Source organism: Ciona robusta, chromosome 12 (assembly GCF_009617815.1).
Source record: "Ciona robusta chromosome 12, ASM961781v2".
NCBI lineage: Eukaryota > Metazoa > Chordata > Ascidiacea > Phlebobranchia > Cionidae > Ciona > Ciona robusta.
The window spans coordinates 3,670,909-3,687,184 of NC_143246.1; the positions used below are offsets into that span (position 1 = coordinate 3,670,909).

Here is a 16,276-nt window from a genome sequence, read left to right on the forward strand (position 1 = left end):
TCATTCATTCATTCATTCATTCATTCATTCGGTTTTACACAAGAAAATAAGCAGGTTTTTACATGAGAAAAATAAGCGTGGGTTAATATAGATTAAATTAGGTATAATATCAACACAAAATTACCGTTTTAAAATTATAGAGATAAAGTTTATGTGGCAAAGAAATTAGCACAACCCTTCAATTTTGATAGATTAACTAGCCTACAAGTTAAATAAATTATTAATATAAAATATTTCAAGTTTTGTTCCGTCTTACCCCACTTTGTAAATTTGTCGGTAGTTTAAATATAATACACCAATATAATAATACGATAATATATGGAACATTTATTCGAAATTTAGACATAGGCACTTGGAGATAAATTATGAGAAGTAGTAGCTTGTGCAAAAGTAGTGTAGCAATACCCGTGTTCTAACAGAAATGTAAACTTTATTAATAGAGTTATTGTCAATAGCTGTGATAGTAACAATGCATGGTATCACGTATAAAACTCCCACAAATTTTGAGTTTGGAAATATTTAGCAACAAGTGCTTAAGGGTCCAGTTTTACCCCACTCTACTATATACATTTATTCTAAAATTCCTGGATGTAAGAATATGGATTTACCGGCGCTGTGGCAAAGTGGATGGCGGGCCTGCCTGTAACCCATAGGTCATGGGTTCATGGCTCGTCCATGCTACTATTGTGGGCATATGTGTCTTTGGGCAAGACACCCAACAGCAATTGCTCTAACCCAGTGGTCACTAATGGGCTGTCCAAATTATCAGCCATACATAAAAAAATAAAAATTCCCTAGCAAAAATAATCACCCACAAAGTAACATACATGATAACTCGTAAGCTGGCATGAGGTGTATAAACACCCGTGTTATAATGACTTGTTTTCCGGGCACATGGGGATAAAGTAAATAACATTCATGCTTTATAGATATTGGATATATGTGTAGCGGTTGATTGCGCTCTAGCACAGATTTAATGATATAAAGATAGCTAAATTTAACCCTAATGCATAAGGATTGAATATAAAGCAACGGGGTATAGCGAAAACAAAAGCATGACAGGAATGGAATGCAGTTTTGCTGCTTTTGTAACATCTACTTTCCCGTCATTCTAGTCGTGATAATAAAACAATTACCCAGTTGTGTGTATGCCAGGCGAGGAAATTGCCACATGCCAATGACGCGTTTTATTGTTTTGCTACACGTGTTTTTCGTTATATAAACCTTTCACTTTCCTGTACTGTCAGGCAGTACAGGGCTTGCAATACCCTGCTGTCTCACTTTGCCTTCTAAGCACGATGCCGAACTTTCACCGCGTAATAAACTGAGCTGTGCCGTACAGACGTCATACATCGGTGTGCAATGCGTTGCGGAGTCGGATAGCGTGTGCGTCGGGGCAGGATGGAACAGCGATTTTATTATACAGTATACAGAGCCAATATATTAGCAACTATTGATACAATTCTAAAAGGTAGTCACTCTACCAGTCTACTAACTTAACCACACAAACTTAGCGAATTAAAAGTTTCATTATTTTAAAAACAATATTTATAAATATTTGCCAAAAATAATATTAATTATGAGTATTAATATTTCCCAATGAAATAATTTATAACCGTCATATAATTTGGTTGTAGAAATTTTGGAAAATATTTGCCTAAGAGTTCTGTCTTACCCCACGCTGCTATATAATATAAACAAGAGTTTGTATATAAAGGATAAAACAATGTACATAAAAATTATAAATATTTAAAATTCTGATGTTTTTTTTATTTTGCCATCAAGCATCCTCTTCCTTTGAACAAATTTTGTCCTTCCTCTTTAAAAGTTCTCCATTCATCATTGTTTGTGTTGTACAGTGCAATATGTCCAGGTTTGGAACTGGTAATTATGATTAATAATAAAGCCTATTACTTCTTTTTTTCTACATTGTATAAGCCTGAGTGGCACCATGGCACAGTTGGTTAGCGTCTGCCTCTAACCCAGAGGTTGTGGGTTCAAGGCTGTTCGCTGCTACCATTGTGGGCGAATGTGTCTTTAGGCAAGACACTTAGTGGTAATTGCTCCAACCCAGTGGTCACTAATGGGTTGTCCAAATTATGAGCCACACATAAAAAAATCACCCAAAAAATAATCAGCCACAAAGCAACATACTTGGTAACTCATAGGCTGGCATGAGGTGTATGAAACCAGTGTTTAACAACTGTGGTTTTCCAGCCACGCGAGAATAAAGTAAGTTACAATAATTCATTCATATGTTATTGCACAGCTCAAATCACATCTCACCTTCCATACATTGCAATATCACCAATACAACAAGCAGAAACTTCACCAAGTTGAAAAGGAATGTTGTTTGTTAACATCGTACAAACTCCATCAGCAATGTTCATAAATTCACCACTTGACAACAGGGTGTTGTTTGAACCAAATCCACCTGACAGTTTTATTATGAATCAATATAGATTCAACCGAGGATAAAACTAGTTTATTTTTAAGACAGTTGGTAATATATCAAATTCAAAATGCTTCTTTAATACCAAACTGCAATATTTACAACAGTAGCTTTGACACAATATTGTTATTATTGTATTTGTATCAATAATTTTCAGTCTTGAAACTTACAAAACCTGTTCCCTTTCTTTAAGATAGCTGATCAACACAAAAGTTTATGGTGATTTAAAGTTTTAAAACAGTAGCATGAAAGTAATCTATAAAATTCAAAAAGTAAGTACTGGCATTGGTTGACTGTTATACCCTGACAATTTGAAGTCAAAGTTTTAGTTATTTCACTTATTTGCTAATTAGACCTGCTCAGATGATATAAATTTATATCATCATGTTCAGTTATTAATATTACATTGATTGCAACCAACAGTTTGATGTGTAACAGACACTTTAAAATTCAATGTATCAGAATATAAAATTTAATGTATCAAAATATGTTTAAAATTAAATGCATTAGAACATATAAAGCAAAGACATGTACAATCAAAACATATTAAAATAATGACCAAGTTACCAAATACAAATATTTTTCCATCAAAATGAACAGCAGCACAAGAAGCTCTTCCTTTTATCATATTCTTTCCTTCTTCCCATGTGTTGTTTACTGTATCATACATTTCAACTTTTGCACAAACTAAAAAGGAAAATACTTCAGTAACAACAAAAAAAAAATAATATTTTTTTGGAAGCAAACCTGTTGTAGCGTTTCTTGGATTACCATTTACTTGTTCATACCCTCCACAAATATAGGCTACATCTGAGGAAATAAATGCATAAACATTGTTGGGTTTAAAATTTTCAAGAAAGTAGAACTCTGACTCCTATTATCACTAAATCCATAATTAATATAAATGACAACTGACAGTCTTTTGCACCACACAGAACAATTAAAAATGAAAATTAAATTTCTTACAGCACCATAGCTAGGTGTTGTGCCACATATTGAACAAAAAACAAATAAATGTCACATATTAAACAAAGGATGCTAGGTTTTATTCTGATACTTTTGTGAGTGTGTATTTTACTAAGCACTAATTTATAATTACTGAATGCCTATAGATTATCCAAATTGTCAGCCATCAAGAAAAAACAGTCACACACGATATTACAAATGAGATAACTCAAACATGTGGTCTAAAAACGACACAAAGCAGGGGATTTGGGGTGATTGAACAACACTTGCCGACATTCCAGATACCACCATGTTTCACACTCTAGGACTTCACACATTTATAATATAATGGGGTTCTTACAGACGTTGATGAAGGAACTTTTTAAAAAACAGTTTAATTTATTTATTGCGTAGGGCAATGACAGTCGTTATAACACGGGTGTCATATTTCATACACCTTTTGACTATTTTTTTAAAGATTTTTTTGTTGTTATGTATGGCTGACAATTTGGACAACCCATTAGTGACCACTAGGTTGGAGCAATTGTAGTTAAGTGTCTTGTCCAATGATACATACGCCACAATGGTAGCAGCGATAAGCCATAAACCCATAACCTCTAGGTTAGAGGGAGGCATGCTAACCAATGTGTCACGGCACAAGAGATGTTACATCGATTATAATATTTGTTAATGAATTGCCAACTGCAAATAGCAATATGAATTGTTTACCATCAGTCTTAACAAACTGTACCAACCATACCCAACTTACTTCCAACTCCTACTGCAGTTGCTTCAGTTCGAAATGATTTGGCTGGTCCAGCGTTTAACCAAGTATTGTTGTTGGGATTGTATTTGGAAATCTTGTTTGCAAAGAACATATTGTAGCGGTTGAGGGTGCTCCGAGCACAAATATTTAATATATATAATTATCTAAATTTAACTTAATGCATAAAGATTGAATTTTGCGTTGTGTAACTTTAACAGCTGGCCAGCTGGCATAATGTGTATGCGCCTAGATTGTTTCCTGTAACCCATGTATAACAATGCTTCTTTATATACAATGCTAAGAGACTTTGCCCTGTAACAATACTGAGAGACTTTGCCTTGCTGTATAATGTGCCTAGATTGTTTCCTGTAACCCATGTATAACAATGCTTCTTTATATACAATGCTAAGAGACTTTGCCCTGTAACAATACTGAGAGACTTTGCCTTGCTGTATAATGTGTATAATGTTTTCTCGTGTATAACGCTTCTTCTCGCCTTGGGAGTTCTCGCCTTTGAGTTATCTCCTTTATAAGCCCTGTACTGTACTGTACAGCTAGGCAGTGTGAGCCTGGACCAGCCAGTTGGAGGCCGGAGAGTATCGTGACGTCGTTGTTGTTTTGTCGTTGTAACCCGAACTGTTTTGTTGAATAAACTGAGTTTTGAACCTGGACATGTTATGGAGTTGGACTGTGGGCTAACGTCGTATCACTTGACGCCCACAAATATCACTTGACGCCCACAATATAACCATCTTTTCTGTGTGACAACCCACCAAAAATAAATATTTCACCTGTATTCATAAACAACCTATAACAAATGCTGAATACAGGAACCACATTCACCTTGTATTGAAGCAACAGCTGCTTCAGAATGGTAGTTCTTCATCTGTGCAAGCTTTTCCCATTGAATTCCATTGAAACATTTATAAACATTTGCCTTTAGATGGAAATTTACATAGAAGAAATCAAAGCAATACACTTTCTCCTCATGAACAATAAACATCATGCTCTGCTCAGGTTCACCAACAACCTAATAAGTTGAAATCTTATTTGAGAAACCAGCTACCCCCCTATGCACTTACCTGCAGTGATGACCATTTCCTTTCTCTCATAGTGTAACATGCTATATTTTGCTTCTTGTTTGGAACAAATATAAGTTCTGTTATGTTAACCATTTTGTGAAAAACAGCAGCATTGCAGCAACACTGTGCTTACCTTTGCATGGATAGTGACTTTTCCTTGGTTTCTGTTTCTCAAGCAAATGTGGTTTGATATGAAAATAAAAAGCATCGTCAACCAAATCTCTGCAATCAAGAAATTCACGCACAAGTTCCTTTTATGAAAAGTAGATTAACAACAACACCACTTCGTAGTGAAACAAGTGAAACCTCTTTTCTAATTTTCTGATATAAATAATCAGCATCTATATATTGTAATCTTAGATGTTTGAACAAAGTTGGGAAATATTGTTTCCGTGTTTCCAGATCATGTTTCACCCAACCAACAATACACTCATAAACAACTTCCTCGGATTTCATCTAGTGGTTAGAAGGTTTATAATTTATGTTTCTAATCAGTAAAGTTCGCACAAGACCAAACATTTACATAAAGTCGCTTGAAATTAAAAAATATACTTAAGAAATGTTGACTTCCACACAAAGTGTGAACACATGTGTTATTGATAGTTTTACATTGTTGCATTCGAAATAAAATCAAATTGACAATTATGATGTCATTTATTGCTAATACCATTACTTCTTGTTACTTGATTTTAATTTAATCACATTGTCTCACCACCAATTCACCAGAAGAAACAAATTTCTCCATTTCCACTTCATCGGTTTCAAAAAACTTTTCTTGAGTTGAAACTTGATCGAAATTATCACAAATGCACCGATCACATTCCATCACAAGATCGTTGAGAGAATACAACTTACCAAGTTGACGGTAATGCAAACAATTCATTGGAGATATTTTATCCGAAAGATATTGGATAACTAATGCAAGTAGATCTGCAAGAATAATATATCTTCATAATGTTTAATTGTTATGGTTTAGCACTCTAGTTGAGCTACAGCAAAGCATTGAATCAGAAAAACCCAAACTTTAAGGACTTCCTAGGCATTAGCTATGAGCTATCTAGTATGTATATAATAAATAAATGAATGAAGGTAACTTTCTTTATCCTTGCATGACAAATCAACAACTATCAATAAAACACTGAAGTATGTTCTGTTTTATACACCTCGTGTCTGCTTACAAATTACCACGCATGTAACTTTGTAGGCGATTGAATTTTTAGTTTGGCTGACAATTTAGACAACCCATTAGTGACCACTGGGCTGGAGCAATGTTATACAATTGACTTGCCAAAATAAGATTGTTAATTATCACCTTGTACTTGCATCAGTGAAGCTGCATACAAAACTTCATTAATATTTTCATCTAAAAATAAGAATTTGTTCGTATAAATGAAAGTGATCACTTTCTCCATTGCCGACTTTGTTACTTCTTTTATTTCGATCACTTTTTCAAACTCCTCTTTCATCTGCAACAAACAAAACTTATCTAGGTATGCTGTGCAATTTTTACAGAAAAAGAGGTTACCATCAATCATGATTTTCATGAATAAATGCAAATTGTTTGTTCTTGCATAACTGGTCAAAGACAGTCTTTAAAACGCTCCTCTGTTTCATAAACCCCATGCATATGAGTTACCACATACGTATCTTTGTAATGAATTATTATTTTTTGTACAATTGACCAACAACTCGGACAAACCATAACAGAATATTAGTAGCCATATTGTATCGCGAACTCATATCCTCTGGTTCATAGATTCTAACCACTATGCAACAAAACTAGACTTTTATCATTTAACTCTGACAAGTTATTGTCCAGAGTATTTGCAGATCACAAGATTGAAACAATACATTACCTGACTATTAAACATGGTGTCAAAGTATTTGCTACTCGCTGCTAAAATTGCTCGATGTGCTGGAAAATTGTGACCTTCTGCTACCAGTGTGACGTCACAATAACGTCCACTATCTTGTTGCCTGATAAAAAACATCATTGGTAGGACCAATGTCATATCAGGAAATGGCGATTATGTCTGGCATTTTTGGTCTTACTGAGTATATTTATTTGGTGTATGTAGAGTGTAGACAATACAGAGCAAGAAAACAAAAAAAGTTGCTTTACCGTTTAAAATATAAAAAACATGCAATATTCACTTTATATACAACGGTTGCACCAGATGTAATGGTTACGCAAAACGGCTGTTTAATATTTCATTTTTATGCAATAAATAAAATTTAGGTAAACTATAACATATTTCTGCACTGAAAGCACAGTTAAGCGTTACAACAGCGAGTGACAGTGAGATCTAAAAATATTTTTAAACCAGAGTTTTTCAGGTCACCTACTATATTGATAGAGGCAATTCACAGGCAGAAAGATTTAAAATAGTGAACACAATCCGCTTTTCAAAACGTGTAGGTTTAAACCTTTTTCATCATTAAGCAACAACAAGGTGAATGAAACGGTGGTTAGGGGGTTAGTGGTTAGGGGTTAATGATTGGGGGTTAGTGGTTAGGGGTTAGTGACTAGGGGTTAGTGGTTAGGCGTTAGTGGCTAGTGGTTAGGGGTTAGTAGTTAGTAGTTAGTAGTTAGTAGTTAGTAGTTAGTAGTTAGTAGTTAGTAGTTAGTAGTTAGTAGTTAGTAGTTAGTAGTTAGTAGTTAGTAGTTAGTAGTTAGTAGTTAGTAGTTAGTAGTTAGTAGTTAGTAGTTAGTAGTTAGTAGTTAGTAGTTAGTAGTTAGTAGTTAGTAGTTAGTAGTTAGTAGTTAGTAGTTAGTAGTTAGTAGTTAGTAGTTAGTAGTTAGTAGTTAGTAGTTAGTAGTTAGTAGTTAGTAGTTAGTAGTTAGTAGTTAGTAGTTAGTAGTTAGTAGTTAGTAGTTAGTAGTTAGTAGTTAGTAGTTAGTAGTTAGTAGTTAGGGGTTAGGGGTTAGGGGTTAGGGGTTAGGGGTTAGGGGTTAGGGGTTAGGGGTTAGGGGTTAGGGGTTAGGGGTTAGGGGTTAGGGGTTAGGGGTTAGGGGTTAGGGGTTAGGGGTTAGGGGTTAGGGGTTAGGGGTTAGGGGTTAGTGGTTAGGGGTTAGGGGTTAGTGGTTAGCAAAAAAGGTGGGGGGGAGATTCTTCACTAGCATCAATGAAACAAATACATATGACATTATAACTAGTTTAATTGTCCTATCTTACTTAGAAAGCATGTCCATGATAGCGTCAAAATGTCCACCAGAGCTTAGAAGTTTAGAGCACGCCATCTTGATCTATCTATAACTTAACAAGAGATATGAAGCAAAAAGGTAATTTAAGTTCTGTTGATTTTATGCTGCAACAAAATATCAAATACAGTCAACCCCGCCTAATCGGACCACATCGGGACCAAGCCAAACTGGTCTGATTAAGCGGGTGGTCCGATTAAACGTGGGCCGATTAAGCGGGTTGACTGTATCAACAGTCACCCGGATCAAATACACGACGAAACGCCCAGTTTCACGTCCGAATTTTTGTATTTACGTGATCGTCATTAAAATAGTCATAAGCAGGAGGAATCTTTTGTCTTTGGGAAATCCCCATATATGCGCGAATAGCACTAATGTATGGGCACGTTTCATTGTAAAAAGGCATTTACACTTGTTAACGTTATCGTCACGCGGTAGTTATGCAACAATACAAGTTCCTGTAAATCATATAATGTTTAATTAAAAATTATATTTCAACTGCGGCAAGTGTATAGTAGAGTGGAATAAGACGGATCCTTGATCTTATATGTTGCCCAATATTTTATCAAAATGTATAACGGTTTTGGACTGGTACCACAAACTAGTAATAGCTAACCGACGGATATATCTAGCGATTCGCACATCAGGTGAAACTTAACCATTTTGAAAACAGGCAGGGTAAGACGGGAATGTCCATAGTCTTTAATAATTTTGAATAATAAATGAATTCATTATTAGAAATGCACCTAAATAATGCAAAAAAGGATCGTACGTTAAAAAATATTATTTAAAAAATTATTATTTAATTTTTAATATTATTTAATTTTTAATATTTTTTTATGTTCTATTCTATATGGGTGAGGTCCGTGAGGACCTGGGATTTAGGTTAGACTTGACCCATTACCCCAACACCCTTGTACGTCCGGAAGTGACGTGCTCGCGGTAGTGAAGTTCTGTTATCATTTTCCGACTCCAGTGTTTCGACCAAGTCCCGTTTTCTGTCCCGATTCTTGACCCGTATATATAGGACTCCATCTGCAGACTATTTCTGCGAACTCGTTCTCCGTTCCGACTAAGTCCTGTTTTTTGTCCCGATTCTTGACCCGTAGGACTCCATCTGCGGACAATACTGCGAACTCGTTCTCCGTTCCGGCCAAGTCCCTTTTCTGTCCCGATTCTTGACCCGTATATATAGTGTTCCGACCAAGTCCCGTATTCTGTCCCGATTCTTGACCCGTATATATAGGACTCCATCTGCAGACTATTTCTGCAAACTCGTTCTCACACGATTCGCGAATATCATTCGAGAACTTACAACGTCACAACCGGACGCACTTCAACAGAAGGTTTATCCTCGTCTGGGCAGCGAGTCACCACATATATGCAACTTTGTGGGTAATTGTTTTTTTCCCTGTATATGACTGTAATTTGGACAACCCATAAGTGACCGCTGGGTTGGAGCAATGTCCGTTAAGTGTCTTGCCCAAGGACACATACGCCGATCAGTGTTAGTTCCGCCATCGAGCATCGAACCGGAGACACCTTGGTTCTCGATGCCGGCGCCTAAACCACTGAGCCACGGCGCCGGACGCATTTATTTATATATTAAATTTCTTTTCCTGCGCCACTAATATATTTTTCAACATGTTACCTACATATATTGCTGTACGAAAAGTTGGTATTGTTTGAACAATAATGGACATTGTTAGAACAGCGATTGCTTAATATTATATCCTGCACATGCTTAGTAATTATTAGTTTAACGACTGTCGGCCACGCGAGAATAAAGTAAGTTACATTCATTATATTTTTATACAATATGGCTCACAGTTTAGACAAGCTTTGGTTTGGTGCGAGTGTTTACATACGGACCGTGGTTTGGAGCAATCGAAGTCGAGTGTCTTGCCCAACAACACATACGCCCAAAATGATAGCGTCAATAAGCATTGGCCCCATAACCTGTAGACTAAACGCAGAGGCGCTAACCAACTTTGCCACTGTGCCGGATACCGACTAACCAACTTTGCCACTGTGCCGGATACCGACATGTATGGACAATCTAAAAAATGCCTTGCTATGGACCAAGGCTTAAATTTCTATGGCTTTGCTCTAAACTTAGCTTGGATGACCTTCCCACTAGCGCTGTCTAACGAAAATGTTTTGCCAAGTGGTTTATTGTCAGCCATGCCTTTAAAAAGTTAAAGAATATTCACCCAAAAAGTTACGCATGTGGTAATTCAACGAGGTGGATTATACAGGACACCCGCGTTTTTATGACTGTCTTTGCTACGCGAGAATAAAAAAACATTCATTTATTACCACGCTTTCCGAAATTACTTTGCTGTAATAAATTGTTCACGATTTTGTATTTGTTCATTCTTTTATACTTGATTATGTATAATCCAGAAATGTGCCTAAAAATTGAATTTTCTTTTGGCGTATTTTTTTTAATTATTTAGTACCTTGTGTATCATTGAAAATTGAAACTAACTGGATGTGATGGTTGTTGCCACGTAAACTTTAGATATTTTTAAATTGATTATTGTGCTAAATGCAGCCCTATATTGAGCCGAATTGGTCACTAAATGTTTTTCTCACAAAACTAAAAAAATGCTGTTAGACTATAAAATGGACGACAAACTTAACCTATATTTTAAACTGTGTAAGTCCCAATTAACAATTCTAACTCGCAAACTGCAGAATTCCGGCAGTTTGAATATGAATCAGTGAGCATTAAACATTAGTACCAGCATACTCTTACGTATTTATTTGGCCAATAAAACAGTGTATGTCTAATCAAAACATTTTTTAATATTTAAGATTAATCGACGCGCGTTGTTGGGCTGTGAGAATACTGTCTAATACCTTTTTTTTGTTCATTATAAAAAAGCTAATTAATATATAATTTTGCCCTAGTCTAATAAATGTATATGTTATCATGCAGCAAGGTTCGCGGGTAGGTTAACGTAAATACGTGCAGGCGTATATCTAACCACGCAAGCTTCCGTTCTTTTCTAGTGTAATATGCGAGCAACGTAGCGCCTTTTGTTTTTTGTATTTATGACGTATTCGTTAACAGAGCAGCGTTACCATACCTATACCTTCTGTTACATTTCCAATATTTTGTAATTGTTGAGTGAGGTACAATGGACATACTGATGATAACAAAGGTGTTGGTTTTATTTACTATTTATTGCGCTGACTTTGGAGGTAAGGGTATTAAGCATATAGGAAACATATATATAGTATTCCTTATAATTAAGCATATAGGAAACGCATTGAAGTGCAAACAAAATAAAGCTAATATGATTTTCTCAGCGAACACTATTCTTCAAATGAGAGTTGATATTGTTTCTAATCGCTTTATATTGTTTGTTGAGTGTAACGTTCGCGTCATTTATTTAATACGCCCGGTATAGGCCTATACATGATTTTACCTGGAGTGTCGTACTGTTGTTTAACTTTTCCTTCCCGTATTTTCGATTTTCAATATATTACTATGGGAAAATATGTTACATTGTTAGCACCCATCTCCCATATTCCCCATTGTGTTTCCAACAATTAACAACGCTCTTTCAGAGTCGCAGGGGTATACGGTTGCATAATTCTGTCAATATTCTATGTTTACTACAAAGTGGTACGAGAAAAGAGAATAATAAAATGCTTTTAACGCCATCTTACTACACTACCGCTACCTTAAAATATAAAACAAAAGTTTTATTTTTTGGTCTAGTGCATTCGGTTGGAAGAGGAAGTACTGACATCTGGTGTGAGTCCAGCAAGGAAAGAAAGAACGTCAGTGTTACCTACAGAATGTGTTTAAATGATGTTCCAGTTTTCGTGAAAGTCACAATAGTAAAGCCAAGCGACTTGTCTCTTCCACACCGATTCAACGCCAGAGTCAAACGAATAGAAAGTTACGGGTTCTTAGCTGAAATATCACGCACGGATATTAACTCTGGGTGGAACAGCATGTCGCTCACAGTCGAATGGATTATATACATGAAAACAGGTTAGTTATCTTATAGTGCAGGCCATTTAGCAAAATGGGCCGCAACCGACCTCAGTGATTTAGGCGCTTGCATTAAACGATGCGGGGTTCGGTTGTCGACCGTAAAACCGATACTGTTTGTGTACTTGAGAAACGTACATTGCTCCAACCCAGTGGTCATTAATGGGTTGTCCAAATTGTATAAGTAAAAACCACCAACAAAGTTAAATATGTGGTAACTCGTAAGCACGCGAGGATGAATAGGTATAGTAGGGTGGGGGAGACGGGGCACCTTTAGCACCTAATACCCAAGTATCTTGATCGTGTTTTAAACAATTAACAACGGCCCATAGGAGTCGTGAAGATATACGGTTTTATAAGTCTTTGAATGTTCTTAGTTTACTAGTAAATAGTTTACCATAGTCTACATTCTTACGATTTCGTCTTCCGTGTTTTCATATCTTCTTTTAAGAAATATTATAACGTTGTTGTTGCAGACCTCTCCAGCTGCCAGAAAATTTACGATAATGGCTACAGGAGAAATGGCTTGTACAATATTTATCCAGATAAAATGACCAAGTTGGAAGCTTATTGTGACTTGGAAAATCACGGCGGAGGGTGGACGGTATGCATTTAGTTTTGGAAATTCCGGCTTTTATGACAATAAATCTATAAATTTAGGTGATTCAGCGCAATATTGATAAAGGAACACATTTTGATCGAAATTGGACAGATTATGTAACTGGGTTTGGAAACAAAACTGCTGGGAGCTTTTGGATTGGTAAATGAATGAGTAAATAACGCATATGGCTGGCGATTTGGAAAACCCAATATTTACAACTGGGTTAGAGACAAGGCCATTAATCGTTTTGCCGAAGGTTGCATACTCCCACAATTAGAGCCGCGACGAGCCTTGAACCCGTAAACTGGGTTAGAACCACTGGCGCTAACCATTGTGTTGTGTCGCCGGAGTATAGTCAACCAAAAGTTACAAAAACACACGAATATATGTTTGATTTACTTATCGTTTTACATATATAGTATCGTGGGGTAAGTGGGACATCTTTAGCACAGCACACAAGAACCGAATACCCCGATCGTGTTATGAACAACACACCATGGTCTATAAGGATAATGAGGATACGGTTTTATTTCTTGAATGTTCTTTGTTTAATACCAAATGGTAGTAAAAAATAGAATGAAATGGTACCCGTTTCCCCCAACCGTAGTGTATTAAAATTTCATTTTTTAAAAATAGGGTTGGAAAATATACGAGAATTGACAAGAAATGGAGACAACGAACTGCGCATAGACATTACAACTTGCAACAACACGAATATCACAGCTGAATATTCGTAAGAACAAAGCCTGGTTCATAGTGCTTTTTAGCTATCTATTTTTAATGCGATGTTTTAGGTTTGTTTTTAATTTTCCATCGAATTGGTTTACTAATGATTTACGCACATTAGAATATGACGTAATTTCCTTTCTATTCTGTAGTAAATTCATGGTTGGTCCGGAGAGTGACAGGTACAGATTAACGATCACTGGTTTTCAGCATAAAAAAGGTACCTATAACTCTATTAATGAATAAACCATAATCTGTCCCTGCGTGACCGGCAACGACAGGTACGGGTGCTTTGCATCGCAAAAACAGTTGTTATAATACAGGCGTTTTGTTTTACACGCCTCACGCTAATGAAACTTATAGGGTCTTTACTTACTCATGTATTTCTAGATCTTTTGTAATGTATCGCAGAAAATACAAACACCCAATAATGAATCACTGTTGAAACAAATGTCTTGCCCGAAGACATACATTTCTAAAATGGTGGCGTCATTATTTTATAAAGCAATGTGATATAACTGTGTTGCTTTCTGAGCAGGTAAACAGTGTGATCAGGGTGCACGTTGGCCTTGTGGAAATAAAAATATTACCAAATTTGAATGTGAAAATACTGCTCAAGGTTTGTTTGAAAAATTATGAAATTCATTTGTACATGTGCGGTGTATATAAATGACAAAATACAGCATTTGAATTGTCCACTGAAAAATAAGCTCATCGTACTCTACTATATGTGATATATTAATATATAGATTAATTCAAAAATCAATCACTTTTTATGATCACCTAAAAACCTTTTTACAGATTGCTGTTATTTTGAAAATGCGACTGGAGCTGACCGTTGCAGACATACAGCAGGTAAATTGGCACATAAATAATTTTGTTAAGGGACATATAAAACACAAACGAAAAATCAACTACCCACAAGCAAATTTTGATTTTTTATTGATATACCCCTGAAAGCCACATTAACAAGTGTAAAATTAAACTATGTCACAGGTTTATTAAATCCAATATAGGTGGGTAATAGGACACACTGTAATATAATATAACGTTAAGTTTTTGTCAACCCACGCGAGGATAATTAGGAAAGCTATAGCAATATACAAAAATATTAAACATTTCTTATATTTGGCAGACGCAATGGCATGGACCAACGGCTTTCAATTTTCCACAAGAGATAGAAACAACAACAACAACAACTGTGCAAATACACGAAGTGGAGGTTGGTGGTATACACAATGTACTTTCGCCAGCCTAAACGGAAAGAACGAACCATGTAGGAGCGGAACAGCCAACGCTTACTGGAGGAATTGGATAGCCACTGGCCGTCATGAAGGTTTAAGGTTTACCCAGATGAAAATACGACCACTTCGCAATTCTTGAAACGTTTAGAAAAGGCGAATGCGTGTTTTTGTAAAAATGATTTGTGTCTTTTTGTACAAAACAACTGAATAAGTGATTAACTACAAAAAAACTGCAAAAGTCATTGAACTTAAACGTACAGTGAGAAACATTTTTAAAAAATAATGAAAAGTAATGTCTTCGTGGTATTATATTGAAAAAAAACACAATGAATCTTGTATTCCAACAACGACGATTGAAATGCAAACGCCGTTCAATTTTTCTCGTTTAAACATTTTTTTTTGTTCATAGAAAGAGTTTCGTTGATAATTTTCCCATTCAAAATTCAAAATTACAACGAATAGTTATTTAGCGATTCGCACACAAGGTATAATCTTGGCGTTTCCGAAGCTCGAGTTAACGTAAGAACGTTTAAAATCCATTCTGCCATACGAGCATTAGAGGTTTAGAAATTTATTAAAGTGTAACGATCGAGTGTGTTTCGAGCAAAGATATATATAGTGGGGTAGGGGAAGATGGGACACTTTTTAACTCTATTTACTCGTCCCAGTTAGTAGTAAACAAAGAACATTCAAAGAAATATAAAACTATATCCTTACGATTTCCATGAACCGTTGTTAAATGTTTAAAACACGATCAGTGTTTTTCGATATTTTGTGTTAAAAGTGTCCCATCTTCCCCCACCCTACTATATTATAGTTTATCCAAATTATTTTAATGCATAAAGATTAATATTAAACAGCGGCGTTGATTAACTATTGCATCTGGCGTAACATGTGTTTATGTTTGAGCGAGACATGCTGTGTGTTTCTATTACATAATAAGAAAATGATAGACATCAGTCTGCCATTCTTTGGTGTCAATTATCTCTTCTGTGTTTCGTGTTCGCGCACATGTTTCATGCTATAAAAGCCCTCCTATTTTCTGTTTTGGGTGGGCAGTAGGAGCTTTCTTACACTCTTGTTGTCCTTACGTTTGTCCCTATAGCCTGATACCGCCTGTTTGTTCGTCTAATAAACTGAGTTGCCGACCTAGCGTTTTGGAGTCGTTACGTTGAGATGGACGCGACCGTAGAACTATGTTATTGCACCCCCAACAAAAGCATATAACTTTTGATCAAACTAAAAC

General features: G+C 35.9%; 2 protein-coding genes and 1 long non-coding RNA gene across 3 annotated transcripts; 2 read left to right on the forward strand and 1 right to left on the reverse strand.

Annotated features, from left to right (window-relative positions):
- Positions 1–1,397: 1,397 nt before the first annotated feature.
- On the reverse strand, positions 1,398–9,185 carry LOC149726905 (kelch-like protein 12). Its single transcript, XM_089890928.1, has 14 exons — positions 8,422–9,185; positions 7,102–7,222; positions 6,558–6,711; positions 5,958–6,175; positions 5,552–5,701; positions 5,379–5,496; positions 5,246–5,322; positions 5,007–5,193; positions 4,908–4,954; positions 4,167–4,278; positions 3,200–3,262; positions 3,020–3,139; positions 2,287–2,434; positions 1,398–1,881 (listed from the first exon to the last, which is right to left on the reverse strand). The coding sequence occupies exons 1-14, from the start codon at positions 8,484–8,486 to the stop codon at positions 1,770–1,772; spliced, it is 1,692 nt and encodes a 563-aa protein (XP_089747054.1). The 5' UTR covers positions 8,487–9,185; the 3' UTR covers positions 1,398–1,769.
- Positions 1,790–4,834, forward strand: LOC149726906 (uncharacterized). The gene is made up of 2 exons (XR_016386306.1): positions 1,790–1,884; positions 2,270–4,834. It is a non-coding gene; the product is annotated as an uncharacterized LOC149726906 (long non-coding RNA).
- A 2,006-nt stretch (positions 9,186–11,191) lies between the features above and the next one.
- LOC149726907 (microfibril-associated glycoprotein 4-like) lies at positions 11,192–16,168 on the forward strand. The gene is made up of 9 exons (XM_089890927.1): positions 11,192–11,657; positions 12,181–12,459; positions 12,936–13,063; positions 13,120–13,219; positions 13,697–13,793; positions 13,939–14,006; positions 14,325–14,405; positions 14,588–14,641; positions 14,922–16,168. Exons 1-9 carry the CDS (start codon positions 11,594–11,596, stop codon positions 15,167–15,169), a joined length of 1,119 nt encoding a protein of 372 aa, XP_089747053.1. The 5' UTR covers positions 11,192–11,593; the 3' UTR covers positions 15,170–16,168.
- Positions 16,169–16,276: the final 108 nt, after the last annotated feature.